The following is a 15,999-nucleotide window of genomic DNA, read 5'->3' as shown; positions in this document are numbered from 1 at the left end:
CTCTCAATTGCCCGTAGGTGTGAATGTGAGTGTGAATGGTTGTTTGTTTATATCTGCCCTGTGACTGGCTGGCGACCAATTCAGGGTGTACCCCGATTCTTAGAATAAAATTAGGTTTATGACAGAGGTGTCTATTTACATGCTGTGAAAATCAAATGGATTTTAGATCAAATTAACAACAATATGTAATATTGTATGACAGTCCTTTTATCATTGGAGGCCCTTGTTTTGTTCTGTTAGACAGAATCTACCCAGAGACGCATGTAAAACCTCAGAATAATTAAACATAGCTTCAGGGTCCCTGTTAATGAACATGTGCTTCCATGAATTAATAACACATTCCATAAATAATGTTGTAATGACATTACCGCTACAGCTCAAGATGTCAATACAGTAAATATTTTGCAGACAATTAAAGAATCATAAGGGTGGTGTGACATAAGGTAAGTGAATTAATTTAATTTGGGGGGGAAAAAACATTGAGTCATTCTTTAAATCTTAGTCAGTCATTCTTTAAATCTTAGTCAGCTGAAAATACTGATATTGATACTGTCCCATATTTATAATGTTTTGTTAGATGTTATACCTGTGCATGTCATATGTAATCTATTTGTATTTTGACACCTCTAGAAAATAAAGAACGAGCAGACTGGCCCTAGTTCCAAACACAGCGGAAACAGACTTGCTCTATGGAGTCAATGGGATCAGTGATGCTTCCAGAAACAGCCTAACCCCAGTGATCCAGATCCAGCTCCAGCATGGCTGCGCGAGTGCCCGCCCGTGCCGCCGTTTGATGAGCTCACATCGGTCGGTTGTGACAAGCTGGCTGAGGCGAGACGGTCTGACTCCCGCTGTCACACAGCGGATGGACACACGCATGTGTGCATGGATGGACGACCAGATTAAAGGTGACAAATGTGGCAACGACCTGTTTGGGAGATTCCGTCAATGCTCTATACTAGACGGATCTCTGAGCTTAACATTCACCCATGGTATCATTTTTTTTTCACCCTTTGATCATTGAGGTTATTTGGTTTATGAGCAAATCTTTTGCCAATGCAACACCAAATAAATTTCAAAAATTGTAGGAACCAAACTAGTGTTCCCAGCCAATCCCTAAGTGAGTAATTATTATTTTGTCCATACAGTTTGTAAGGGAATTACAGACGTGATTTTGTTTATTTACTTTTAGTTTGTGCGTACTGTGGAGTTTAGAGCACAAACGCGTGCGTGCACACGCGTTTGAATATGCGCAATAATCACAATAGGCCCAACTGTGCATGCGTTAGCTTACTGCCTGGAAGGTTAAGCGACACTAGCTGAAGGTCATGACGTGCGGAGATTCACAGAGGTGTGAAGGAGCCAAGAGTGAAATTATTTAAATGACCAGAAAATACATGTGCCACACAACAACCTATAGTCAAGTTTGCCCACAAATCATATCCATATCTGCATGAAGCAGCTTCTTTGTATCTCTATTGTACACTAGAATATAAATTACTGCGCAGTACAGTCTCATTCATGGTACACCTCAACATCCCCCTGCTGTCTGCACTGTATTGTCACAGATTTGTTTGGTATGAAGGGAAGATGACAAATTGAGAAGTGGAAGTGCTAAATGATGGCAGCTACTGTAGGAATCAGGTCAGATGAACGTGAAGCCGAAGAGAGAATGAATCACAAATGAATTTTGTCAGTCTGACATTGAAACACAAGCACCAATGGAGTGTTTGTTTTAATTAATGAACACACCATCTGCTCAGTATTCACTCCGACTGCAGCAGGTTCACTTGAAGAGGAGGAGCAGTCTGCTTCCCAGAGGTGAGAAAGGATTCTCCATTCACTGACGCAAGAGGCTCCCTTTCTGTCAGCGACGTGAATCACTTGGATGAGAAATTCTTAGCGAGATGATGCAGACGCACAGCACGGCACATCGGGATGAGGGATTGCGCGACGCGAAGAGTGGCCAGAGAGGCACGGAAGGAAGAGCTCTGCATGAAATGCACTCCAACTGGGAAACTCAAACGTTGAGTTACTGATCTTGCAGTCCATATTGGCGTATTGTCTGTTCTCTTACAAAGACATTTTGCAAAGCTTCCAACTTTGTGGGAATAGTTTGAGGGAAGGCCCTTTTCTGTTCCAGCATGGCTGTGGCCCTTGTGTAAGCAAGGTCTGTGATGGCGTGCTTGGATGAGTTTGGTGGGGAAGCCATGACCTTTTCAAGTGCATTTGGTATCGCCCATTTACCTGTGCCACATGACGTGAATGTTAATACTGAAAGTACTGTCAATACAGCAACTAAACTAAATGGTTTAGTTTGCATCTATTCTCACCATTGGTCATGTGTCCAAATGCATACTTCCTCAAAAGACTGTAACCATCCCCATTTACTTTGCTTGCAAGTAAAGACAACACAGTCAGGAAAAGCTGGGCCGTCTGTCCGTCCATTCCTCTTTGTCCTCATTTGTGTCGCGAGTGGAGCCTATCCCAGCTGACTTTGGCGCCAACCTGGCCTGGTCACCAGTCAATCGCAGAGCATACATAAACTATCAGCACTCACATTCACACATAAATGCAATTTAGAGTCGCCAATGTTTTTGTCTTTGCCAACTAAAGAACGATATCCAAGCTACCGTTGCGGTCCAAAATCTCAAGAAAACAGTTCCTAAACGACTGTAGAATTTCGACACACTTACAGTCTGGATTTAGAATCCATCATAGTACTGAGACACCGCTAGAGAAAGTTATTAACGACCTCCCAGTTCCCTCTGACAAAGGCCTCATCTCCGTATGTCTTATTAGACCTTAGTGCAGCCTTTGACACACTTGGCCATCACATATTTTTATAGGTTAGACTGTAGTGATTCCCTTACCAGGGTTCCATCCATCCATCCATCCATCCATCCGTTTTCTGTGCCGCTTCTCCTCACTAGGGTCGCGGGCATGCTGGAGCCCATCCCAGCCATCATCGGGCAGGAGGCGGGCTACACCTTGAACTGGTCGCCATCCAATCGCAGGGTACATACAAACAAACAACCATTCACACCTTTGGGCAATTTAGAGTCTCCAATTAACCTACCTTTTTGGGGTGTGGGAGGAAACCGGAGTGCCCAGAGAAAACCCACGCAGGCACGGGGAGAACATGCAAACTCCACACAGGCGGGGCCGGGGATTGAACCCCGCTCCTCAGAACTGTGAGGCAGACGGGTTCCGTGGCATTTAATTTCCCTTAATTTGTCAAAACTTTTAGATTTATTCATTACAAATATATTCTTGTTCATCTATGCTCGGACGTATAGTGACCGTAAGAAAAATTCAACGCATTTCCCTTACGTGGCAGAAGGTCCAATAAACCTGTGTATCCACCTGTTGCTATTCATACAACCAAATGAGTCACGGTCCTGGGAGTATATCAGCATTATATTCAATTAAACAGGCTCAGATTTCACACTGACTAAGTACATTTAAAAATGTGTAAGGATGAAGCAGGGCTTTGAGAGTTTTGATTGTCCTCCAGAACTTTGGCGCACAGCAGCTCGATAAAGACGTAACATAGAAAGATGATTCATCATTTAGCTTTAGGGATTTCAACAAAGCACTTATTTTGGAGATGTTTGGAGATACATACGGTATATACTGCACATATGTGTGTGTGTGTATATATATATATATATATATATATATATATATATATATATATATATATATATATTTTTTTTAATTTCTGTTTCAGATATGAATTAACATCTTTGTCACCCACCTCTTTGACCTCCAGCAGCCGTCCTGGGTATTGACTCTTGGCCCGTCGCGCCGCAGCCGGTGACTTGTGGTGGGTGATTGTGACGATGTTGCCGGGCGCAGACGTGGGGGCCAGTTGCCTCGGAGTAGCTGGTGATGAAGATGGCGTAAGGTGTGGGAGGAGGGAGAAGCTACGGTTGCGACCACAGGATGAGGAGCCCTAAGGAAGGCAAGATAACAAAATATATTATCACCATCAGTGTCTGTAATATTGGTGGACCAGCCAAGAAAAACTCATTATTTACCTGCATCAGACATTAAAATAAGACAGTATTTATTTTAACATCTACGTTATAGACTCCTCTGTGACACTTTCCTTATCAGTGTGACAACCTCCGTGCAAGAACACACAGTAAAGTTAAACCAGTTATCCTCCCAGGTCTGTCTTTGCTTCCCATTAGTGCATAGGGAAACAGGGCACCAGAGAGGATCAGTCCCAAGATAACAGAGGTCTGGTTACAGTGCCGGTGAGAACAAAATAGATCAAACTTGCACAACAAAGCACCGCTCACTGATAGGGAAACAACCAGCTGAGGTCACGCTGCTCGCTCTGCAGTAACCACGAAATCAAACGGGTGATTATGGATGTTTACTTCAATGATATAGCTTATTTTGCGGCATCCTATTTGAAAACTATACTTTGTACATCATGCAAGAATTCTACAGATGGATGTTGCTTTTTCTGTCGTGATCAGATGCATCCAATTTCTGAAACGTGAGATTTATATCATATAGGTCCTTTGCGATCTTTAGGATCAGGACTTAAGGAGAGAACACTGTTTCATTGTGCATAGTCAAGCTACAAGCTCTGAGCAAGCACAGAAAGAAAATTAAGAATTGAGGTTTTGTCCTCTGTAACTGGAACAGAGCCCCAAGCATTTAAATGGCAATGGAAAGAAGGTATTTGACCCAAGAATATGTTTGGAGGAGGGGTAGGGGAAACAACTCAAAGAAATAGGACTTAAAGCGGGGTATGCGAATACTGATTTTTCAGTCGTCACCATTTTTTATAATCTGAGAGACCCCACACCTGGCAAGGAAACAATCGGCACGTGTGTGCCGATTGCTCTCATAGTGTGTGTACTCCAGACGACCAAGGCAGCACACAAGACTGACCTGTGAGAGGCAGCATGACACCACAGGGCATCCAGACTGCCAAAAAATACAAAGCAAAAAAAGCAGTAGTAGAGGAAGAAATAGAATAAGGTAGGGTAACTGGAAACATCAGTGGTAAATACATGGTGGTGTCAAGCTCTTCTTTCATCATCTTTCATGGGCAAGTCAAAACCTCTACATCCATGCAACTTTAGTACTTCATGAGCAAGTATTTTAAGGTCCTATTATTAAATTTAAAAAAAAAAAAAAAAAAAAACAGACCTATCCTGAGAAGTGTGGCATCAACATCATCAACTCAATGTAGCAAATTTGGATCATTTCCAAAAACAAGCGCGACCTTTCCTGATCATCAATATGAAGCTGTTTTTGACCACTTTAACAGCTTGTTGCTGCCATGCAAATGTTTTGTTTGTTAGTTTGCTTGTTTTAAACCTGTCCTGTTCAGCTGTATGGCCTTGCAGAATGGTGGATCTGAATACCTTTGTGCTAGAACGGTTTTGCTGTGCAACAAGGGAGTTTGGAAGACTCCCTCTGCTTATTTAAAAAAAAAAAAAAAAAAAATCTATTATTCTGATGTTTATTGAAAATGCAGCCGGACAGAAAAGAGTTTTAGGGGACAGATAGAGTGGAGAAGGGGACTAGGGAACCACTAGAGAACAATAGAGAGACGGTCTAGATAACACAAGTAATATTACAACAGTCATTTGTAGATGGGGGACATGCAATAACTAACCAAGAGAACAAGATAAGAGAGGACGGAAAAGGGCAGGACAGGATGTGGGAAAATGATCAAGGCAACGCTACTGACGAGTGGTGCGGTGGGATTGTTTTTTTTAGTGTCTGAACACCTGTAAGAACCTGTGAGTTGATATGTTAGTATAACCTGTGTTGTTGTTAGTGAGCCCAGCACAAGTAATTAAAGCCTTTAGAGTTTCTATCGAACTTATTAGTGAATGAACACCGTAACAGATGCTTGTTAGTCAACTGGTGTACGGAGTTGCTGAGCCGGCACATCGAGGAAGGGTGAGGCCCCCCCCCGCTCACAAGGGGGGGGCAGAGTCAGCAAGCCCATCCAGCAGGGGACCCAACCAGGGGGACGCCACCGACCCCCCAGGACCCAGGGAGGTCCCGAGCCCGATCGAAAAGCCCCGACCATTCCTAATTGGAGGGGCACCGGCATTGGACCACCGTCCCTCACGCCCAAACCCCCACCCACACCCAAGTGAGCCCCCCCCGCCGCCACCACCACCCCTGGATAGCACGGCGGCCCCGCCCACCAAAAGGGCCCACCGCAGTAGCCAGCAGCCACCCAAAAACGGTCATGACCCGACAAAGCAAGCCCAGGTTAAGCGCCCATCGTGAGGGGAGAGGAAGGTGGGGACGGGGGGCGTCCTCCCACCCCTCCGCGGCCTTTGTCTTTAATGTTTAAGTTTGTCTCAGACTTTTAATTAGTTAGACTTTGTTGCAAACAGCATGTCCATTAGTAAATGTTAATTTCTCAGAGGGTTAAAGTGTTGGCTTGGCCTCTACACTTTCCAATAAAGACAGAAAACAACCACATTGGTCACCAAAATTACTTCAACTGATGAGACCAGAATTTGCCTAAATACATACTGACGAGCCTCAAAGCTTTGGATGAATTTTGTTTAGAGAGATGATACAACACTGGAGCTTTCTGGCAAGTCTCATCCGCTTTTTGTTTACAGATGCAAAAAAAAAAAAAAAAGCATTCAAAGAAAAGAACACTGTACTTACTGTGAAAGATGGAAGAGGCTTGGGTATGTTCTGGGGCTGCTTTCCAGCACAGTATAGCTGTGCAGGACACAATGAAATCTCAAGGCTATCAAAGCAAGTCTTCCAGCCAAAACAAACTTTAAAAACAAGGAAAAAATAAAAATCACCCTAAGGCTCTGAACAAAATATTGTACTATTCTGAAGTGGCCTTTGACGAGCCCTGATTTAAATCTTATTGAACATCTGTGAAAGGAGCTGAAACATGCAATCTGGAGAAGGCATCATTTAAACCTGAGACAGCAGTTTGCTCACGAGGAGTGGGGAGTAGAGAATGCAATGTTGACATCTGACCAAAATGAACAAACTAACAATCTGTTATGACACCCATGAAAATAGTCCAATAAATGTCTTTGTGCCAGACATTCCCTGTTACTGTGCTACAGCAGACTTTGCTCAGGGCAAAACAATTCCAATACTGTCACTTCCTATTTTCCTAGTTCTTTGCTGTCACTCAGCTTTGGGCGGACTTGGCCCTGCATGAGGCAGCGTGGGTGTAAGGTACAACGGTCAGCTGCTGACCTGTCACATTTTACACCACAGGGTACATTTATTACACCCTCATTAGATACTCAGTGTGTGCACTGGCTACATATGGACCGTTGCAGTGTACATAAACGCTTTAGTGTGAAATAAACTGCCGACAAACTCTAAACAGATATTATAAATATTACTTGTTTTGTCATATTTTATTTAAGAACGACATTGTGGTGTAACACTTCAGAATTTCGACATTTTGATACAAAAAGCAATTCCAGCAAAGGTGACTCAAAGAAGGCAAAAAACTGCATGTGTTGACCTTAAGCCAACAGAAAGTCAACAGCACTAAGTCCACAGTCTAACTTTAGCTACACTTCCTGTAAGGAGGCGAGCACAGATGATAACGACCCACTAATCATCATGAAAACAGTCCGCTTTGTTTCTGTACCAATCTGCTTCTTCATATGCAGCTGACTCTGCAACCAGCTACTGAACTGTTGTTGGAAATTGACACAAAGAACAGGGCCAAATGTTCTGAGGAGAAAGATTATATTGAGCGCTAAAGCCAAATAACCTGACTGCTCATGCATTTCTATCAAATAGGAGGTGATGTAATAAATTTAAACAATGGCTCATGCAAATATTACAATAAATGACACAAGGAAAACATTCCAGCAATAATATGTGCTCTGTGCAAATGTATCAACAGCGCAGATGTGTTTCTCCTGGAAATGTTTGGAACACTGAAATGCATTCCCATTTGAATAGGATTAAATAGAGTCAGCATTCTTTGCCACGAAATCGACAGATCACAAACATTTGTGACCTTACTGTTGCATGTAAAACACATTCACTGCCATTTACGGCTTGAGAAGTCAAATATCCATGTTAACTGGGAAGGCTGGCAGTGAATGAGTTGCCATTTTCTTTCATACCTCAGCTAACTTACTCCAAGTCTGCAAGAGCTACAAGCTTGGCTCGGCTGGCTAGCTCGCACAACTCAACACCGTCCTTCATTGTTACAGACAGTCTCCTCAGTGCACGGCACAGGAAAGCCCACATGGAGTCCGCAAAAAAAAAAAGAAAACACCTGAAGGACTCCAAGATGGTGAGAAATAAGATTCTCTGGTCTGATGAGACCAAGAGAGAAATTGTTGGCCTTAATTCTAAGTGGCATGTGTATAGAAAACCAGGCACTGCTCATCACCTGTCCAATACAATCCCAACAGTGAAGTATGGTGGTGGCAGCATCATGCTGTGGGGGTGTTTTTTCTGCTGCAGGGACAGGACGACTGGTATATATATATATATATAATATAATATAATATATAAAAGACATCAGTATTGTCATTTGTGACCGTTTGCTACTACATACTACTACTTACTATAACCCATTGAGAAATACTTCCACTATAATTTTTTTCCACTTAATTTATATCATGATATGTACCGTTACCATGAAGCGCTTCAATTAATACCATGATAATGAATTTTAGGCCAAAATGAAAACCATAGAATTGGTAATGGAACCTTTTGCGACATAGGAAAGCTACGGTGGCCGAGACAACAATTGCAAACGCCACAACGCAAAAACAAACTCACAACACAGCGACATTAATGGACTACGGAAGTAAGCACCGGGACTCCCTCCGATTGTATAATTCGTCCAGGTTACCAGGGATTCATATTGATAGAAAGTGGTACACACATCTCTCTCCAGGATGCTCAGTATATTTCTTCATGAGAAACCACACAACTGCTTCTCTGCCTCAGATTTGTATTTAATTGTTTTATTTTACCCAAGACGTAGCAGAGCATCCACCACTGACTCCATGTAATCAGAGCAGCAGTCAACAATCAGGGAAGAAAAAAAAAAAAACACTAGAGCTGCACTGTGCAGATGGCAAGAGTGAAATACACTTTGATTTGTTTGCCCAACTATTTCAATCCCATCTTTTACTTATTTTCACAGCAACATTCACCTGTGTCACACCCAGCAGCTTTCTGGTGGAGATGAGCAGAATAATGATGCTTAATAAGCGCACAACACTACATGCTGTCACAGAGGAGTACAAGTCAACACAGACGAGACGTTAGCAGGTGAAATGAAGCATTGCACATCTTAAATAAGAGTGGCTGTGTGTGTTTATTAGTAGTGACTCACCAGCACATCTTGTTCTCCCCCTGCTTCTTCTGCACTCAGGTGTTCATCCGAGCCCTTCAACTTCCTTACCTAATAACCACACACACAAAAAAGACATTGGTTGCAGAAAGTGGAGGAATGTGGAATGCAAAGGTTTCACAAACAGGTTGTTGAATATATAGTGGGGCAAAAAAGTATTTAGTCAGCCACCAATTGTGCAAGTTGTCCCACTTAAAAAGATGAGAGAGGCCTGTAATTTTCACCATAGGTATACCTCACCTGTGAGAGACAAAATGAGAGAAAAAAATTAAAAAATAATAAATAAAATCCAGAAAATCCCATTTTTAAAGAATTTATTAGCAAATTATGGTGGACAATAAGTATTTGGTCAATAACAAAAGTTCATCTGAACACTTTATTATATACCCTTTGTTGGCAATGACAGAGGTCAAACGTTTTCTGTAAGTTTTCAAGGTTTTCACACACCGTTGCTGGTATTCCTCCATGCAGATCTCCTCTTGAGCAGTGATGTTTTCTAAATACTTTTTGGCCCCACTGTAAGCTTATACAGTGTTTCGAATGCCCTTAAAGGTTGTACAATTTAAACATCAACCAAAATATGTCTCAAAAATGGCAGCAACAGACGGCAGCAGTGTGATTTAGTCAAGACCTATCACGGAATGTTGAAGCATATCAATCATCTTCAAATATGAAGCTAAAAAGTTCTTACTACAATAGTAAGAGTTTTAGTCATCACAGAGTGTGACTAAAACGGACCAATCACGAGAGATGATCTCTGCGGCATTCTACGCGCAGCAACAATTTTTGCCGTGTGCGCGTCGAGTGACGCAGAGGAGCCGCGCGGGCCAATGCGTCGGTCACGTGATGCAATGCGGGCGTTGTCGGCTGCGCGAGCGCGGGAATATAAAGAGACATTGTCTTCCATCCCAGGCCACTGTGGTTTCACAACCAACTAAATTAACTGCAGCTGCAAGTAAACACATACTGTATGAATGGTCACTTGATTGCAACATGTAGTGAACAGAAAAAGGGATTGAAACAATATCACATTTAAAATGTTTTTAGCAACAACAAAAATGATGTATTCAACTTCAATACCAGAAAGTTTTTTTATTTATTTTTCCCCCCCCCCCCCCAAAATTCAGACCGCTCAATGAGTCTTATTCACTCTTGGATTGTGGAGTAGGGGATATACCCCAAAGAGATACAGAGAGAAAACACACATTCCTTGATTTTATTTTTCTATTTTATTTAATTTAATTTTATTTTTATTTTTTGTATTGGTACCCCCCCCCCCCCCCCCCCCAAAAAACTCCTGAAGAAACATGTTACCATTATCTACAATATCATTCAGGACCCCAGCCAAGGCAAAAGGGAAATATTCTTGAATTGCAGGTGAATCTAATAGATGAATACATTTCATTATTGTACAAGGAAGCATGATCATCATCTTTGCAAGTACTGTTATCGAATTGTCATCTCATGTTAAATAAATAAATAAAAAGCCTGTTAACAGACTTGATGTGATGGAGGACAGGCTAAGGTTGAATCTATTGCCAGAACACAACACACAATTGATGGTGTTTGGCTCACATCAGATAGCACCACTTGTTTATGTCCCCTTTTAAGGTGAAGAATGACTTTAGAGAGTCATGCAGCTCAATTAATTAGGATGCATTATTGTTATTATTGCAAGTAAAAGTACTGCCTTTTGGCCAGTCCGGCTACCTCACATCTGTCTAAGCAGTGTTAATACATTCATGTTCAGTGGAGTGCCAAGTGGGAACTAGGGACAAGCATTTGACTCCATTTCCTTAACTTATAATGGGGGAAACTGCAGCTCAGTTGATCAAGCACTCTATATTAAAAATGTATTAGCATGCTATTGTCTAGGAATAATTCCAAATCCAGAGCAGCATAATAGCTTTGTTGCAATGTCCTCACTTCTTTAGCCAGCAAACTACTTGAGATGTAATCAACAGCTTCCTTTACCGATTCCATGCCTATATTTTGTCAGAAATTGACTACCTCCCAGCAACTGTAGCATCATTGTGCCTGCACTATCCACAAGAAACAAGCCCTTTAATATTTTGCTACAAATACGCTGTAGTGGCTTATAATTTGAGTATGACTTCAGTATGTTCTGAAATTCTCAGAAATACAGTAATACCTTGTAACAGAGGTAGGACATGAGATTAGGGCTGCAACTAACGATTATTTTAAAAATCGATTAATCTGTTGATTATTTGTTTTCAATTAATCGATGAATCGGATTTTTTTTAAAACTTGCATTTCCACCTCTTTGTTCAAAAACAGGACAGTACTTCAAATTTGCAGTGAAGAAAATGCACAAAAACAAAATGATAAAGATTCAGTTCCTGGTTTAATCTCTAACATGTCAGAACAGAGGTAAAAATGTTGATAATTGTTTTCCAAAGTAAAAATATGTTTGCAATTTTTTATTTTGATGAAACAAAGATAATCAGTGAGTTTTATTATTATCCATCCAGCCATCCATTTTCAACACCGCTTATCCTCTCTAGGGTCGCGGGCGTGCTGGAGCCTATCCCAGATAACTTCCGGTGACAATCGGGGTACACTCTCAACTAGTCGTCAGCCAATTGCAGGGCACATATAAACAAACACCCATTCGCACTCACATTCACATCTACGGGCAATTTAGAATTTTCAATTAACCTACCATGCATGTTTTTGGGATGTGGGAGGAAACCCACAGAGGCACAGGCAGAACATGCAAACTCCGCACAGGCGGGTCCTCAGAAATGTTAACCGGTCGATCACCGTGCCGGCCTAAAATATTTCATTCATCAGAAAAATCCAGATGACATGACGGCATCATGCAAATATCAATGGAAATACAGAGCCCCTGCTTTCTTCACGTACAGTTTATACATTGTATACGGTTCTGTTTGGACTTCACATGTAGGATGTGTTAGTGTGCAGTGACCAGGAAACTGTTGAACTTATAAACCTGAGCAGAGTTGACTAGATGAGAGGGGGGGAGGAATCTCCATGGAAATGTCAAGACTTTCGTTTTCTCCTAGGCAATAAGAGCATGAAGCTAAGAAGTATTTGGCACTGGAAATTGTTTGTAGCAGTTTTTTTACCTTGGCACTGCAGTCAGAATGTCGCCTGGCACATGCTTGGAGCTGGTTCACCCAATACTGCTGCTCTTTGGCATCAGAGGCTGGAAAGATACAGGGAAAAAAAAAAAAAACAATGAAAGAAAAAATCAAAGTTCATTTATGCTTCACTTCCTATACATGCAATACATTCTTACACGCATTCACAGTCAGGTCAATACGTAGTTAAGAGTCTTCACATCCACTGATGGCTACCATTCGTTTTCTTTTATATAGTCCAATAGCACAGATGAACCTTTGAATTTGATTAAGGATCTAAGCTCAGGATGAGCTGGAACAAGAAAATGCATGTCTTCTAAAGATAGCTATTCCTTAATCAAATTGGTTAAATAAGAATATTAAGTTACTGTCTTAACATTTATTTGGGGGCGGATTTCTACCATGCCATTTTCAGGAATATAAAAACATGTTGGACATCCAGTTAATCACTTTATTTTGTTCATGAATAGAAAAAAAGAGCCTCAACACACTTTACAAACATGGTCTAGATGCTACCCTGAAAATGCTATACCACATTTTCGCAAATATTGGCCAGGGAGCATTTATTTATTCCGATGCAGATAGCGTCAGGCATGTATTAAGGGTAAGGCAGGGGTGTCAAACTTACAGCTCACGGGCCAAACCGGCCCGCTAGGCGGTTAAATCGGGAAACAATGACAAAAAAAAAAAAACATTCACATTTGTATATGGACTAAACTTTCCATAGTCTTCAAATAACCTCACATGCATGTTTTTGGGATGTGGACGGAAGCCTGAGTACTCTGAGGAAAAACCACTCAAGCACAGGGAGAATATGCAAACTCCTCACAGGAGGGCCTGAATCAAACGACGACTCAATTGTGACCAATACTCCATCGTTGTTATGGGCATCTTGATGTCATCCTTTGGTCTTTGCATCAGGGAATTTTTTTCTTCAATCCCTATTTTTACGGGTCAATGTGAACTATATAGCACGTTTTGCTTGGAACTCACCGCTTACAGCGGCTCTAAAAACTGTCTGTCAACTTCAACTTTACAAATGTCATATACGGGGTGTCAAATCCAAACTACAAACTAAAACTGTCCACTTAGAATGAATCTCCCTGGAGTCTAATGAACTTTGCCAGCCTTCTCTGCCACGGCGTCATGCACTTTTTTTCCGCGATCATCCTCATGGCCATCTTGATGTCGTCTTTGCTTCCCGTTCATGACCCACTTTGGCTTGGGAAAGAGGAAAAAAAAAAATAACATGAAGCCAAGTCGGGTGAGTTGGGAGGTTGTTCCAGCACGGCGACGTTCCACAGGATCTCTTTGTGGAATTGCTGGTTGACCTGGCACTGTGGCAGCGACTCAAAGTGGCCAATGCCCCTCATATCAAAGAATGTGATCAACATGAGTTCGGCTTCGGATTTTCTTGCTTTCTTCGGCTTTGGCGACGCCGGAGGCTTCCACGGAAGGCTGCGGCATTTGGTTTCTGGGTCGTACTTGAAGATCCACCACTCCTTGGTCTCATCATCACTCACTCTTCTCATTGCTTAATGACCTGACACAAAGGATATGTATATAAAAAGCATTTTCAAATAATTCTCCAATCCATTTTTATAGAACATCACTTTTTGTCCAGCATCTTACTAAGGTCTCATGAGAAGAGGCTGCTTGAATGCAACCTTGCAGGAAACAAACAAGACTCTGCCGCAGAGGTGTCAATCAGATCCAAACTGCTGCACCTGACTCCCTTGATGCGTTCTGTTCTTCACTTAGGAGCTCAACCCACAGCAAAATAACTTTTACAGGTACCTGGAGGTCCCATGCGTGCCTCACATTGAGAGCTAGCAAATAAAGCAAAACAGATTTTTAACATAACACGGACATACAGCATTGGATAATGACGCTGCATTGCAACAATTTGACATTACAGTGATACCAAAAGAACCGTCGCATTAAAACAGAAATTAAATTAACATTCATGATGCTACCATGGAAATTCCCATTAGAAGCACTTTACAAATAAGGGAGCAGAATTATCAGAGTTCAATATGCTAATACGGTCTGATCTTTATTACATACGTTAATCACTCATTTATTTCCACATGAAAGACACTTAAGCATGTTAGACAGTATATTGAGCAGCAAACTGGAAAGTAGAAAGAATTACAACAAATGTAATCTTTCAGTTCAAATTTGAATGTTAAAATGTCTTTTCTTTCTTTTCCTTGCGTATTTGAAGTGGTGAAAGGTGCACTGAGAATTCACTGTGAACAGCACTTGTCCAAACACCTACAAAGGGCCACTTTGAGCAAAGAGGGAACACTGAGGAGCTGACACACTGGAAGAAATCTCTTGAGAAATGGAAATAAAATACTTTTTATTTCCTTTTTCTTTATACCCATCGCCCCAAGAAATCTCTTCCTCAAAAAAGAGCCAATTTCATGGTAGGAATCAATATCTCCATCATCTATTCATCTTCGTGAAGTGCACAAGCCTGGCTGGGATTTTTAAGATTATTGCGGTATCTCAATGCTGATGTGCACCAGTTCACAATATGCTCGCTAGAGCCTACGAACATAACATGCTGGTCTCATGCAACCTGATGGAAATTTAAAAAAAAAAAATGGCTGTGCCATTCTTCCATGAGAAATACATTTTCAATTAGACAATGAAAAATGAAGTGTGAGCACAGAGTAGTTCTGCAGTAGCCATCAAGGTACTCCTACTCGGTTAACCATTGTCTCATTACCCTCAGTTTTATTACAATGTTGTTGATCAAACCATTTCTCTCATAAATTCTTTATTGAATGTTAAGACAATGTTTGATTACCATTTGAACATTCTTAACTGGCATACATGTATTAGCACTTTTAATATCAAAACATAAGACAACAAAACTGAGGCCTTGCAAGATATGCTGGTGATTTGAACCTGGATGTTTTGTGTGACTTTCAAGGCATATTTTCCAGATATGTTTGGACAAATTCCGAAGTGTAAGACTTCCGTAAGGTATGTGGGGATAATTTGTGCAGAGTAGTTCCATTTGCCAATTATCTTATGTTTTCATCACCTTTACTTTATTAGTTAGCAAGATTACAAATAAACTAGGATTGCCAAAAACCTTCTCTTTTTCGACAGTTACACTCAGTCACACAAAATATTTCTAACATTATTTATAGTCATAAGTACAGACTCTGGCTGAATTATTTTTTTCACATTGAGGATTCTGTCAGACATCCAAATGACCTCTATTTTAAACTGGTATATTATCTCATTCACTGATTGTAGCAGTGTGACAAATAAATTAATTTAGCACCTGAGCATCTGCACAGGATTAAATCAAAGATGCCCGCTAAGAAGCAAGACTGTCCATGTCTGAATTTTCGGCCTTGTAATTGTCATTAGTGCTTTTGTTGTGAAGCCAGACAAACCCCCAGACTGTTGGAGGTCATTCATAGATACAATTACCGGTTCTTCCATTCAGACAGAGTGAAATGTAGCAGAATGGCGGTCAGTTAT

The 15,999-nt window shown here is 41.3% G+C and overlaps 1 protein-coding gene across 1 annotated transcript in view; it reads right to left on the bottom strand.

Moving 5' to 3' along the window:
• LOC133395916 (oxysterol-binding protein-related protein 10) overlaps positions 1-15,999 on the bottom strand; it is a 56,722-nt gene that overhangs the window by 17,949 nt on the left and 22,774 nt on the right. Inside the window, exons 3-5 of the mRNA XM_061665219.1 lie at positions 12,478-12,557; positions 9,350-9,418; positions 3,761-3,958 (exon numbers count right to left, since the gene is read on the bottom strand). Coding sequence (XP_061521203.1) covers positions 3,761-3,958; positions 9,350-9,418; positions 12,478-12,557 — 347 coding nt within the window. The remainder of the gene's footprint in view (positions 1-3,760; positions 3,959-9,349; positions 9,419-12,477; positions 12,558-15,999) is intronic.

This window comes from Phycodurus eques, chromosome 20 (assembly GCF_024500275.1).
Source record: "Phycodurus eques isolate BA_2022a chromosome 20, UOR_Pequ_1.1, whole genome shotgun sequence".
In the NCBI taxonomy this organism is placed as follows: Eukaryota; Metazoa; Chordata; class Actinopteri; order Syngnathiformes; family Syngnathidae; genus Phycodurus; species Phycodurus eques.
The sequence above is the reverse complement of the archived record's forward strand: the minus strand, read 5'-3'. Positions and strand labels throughout refer to the sequence as shown.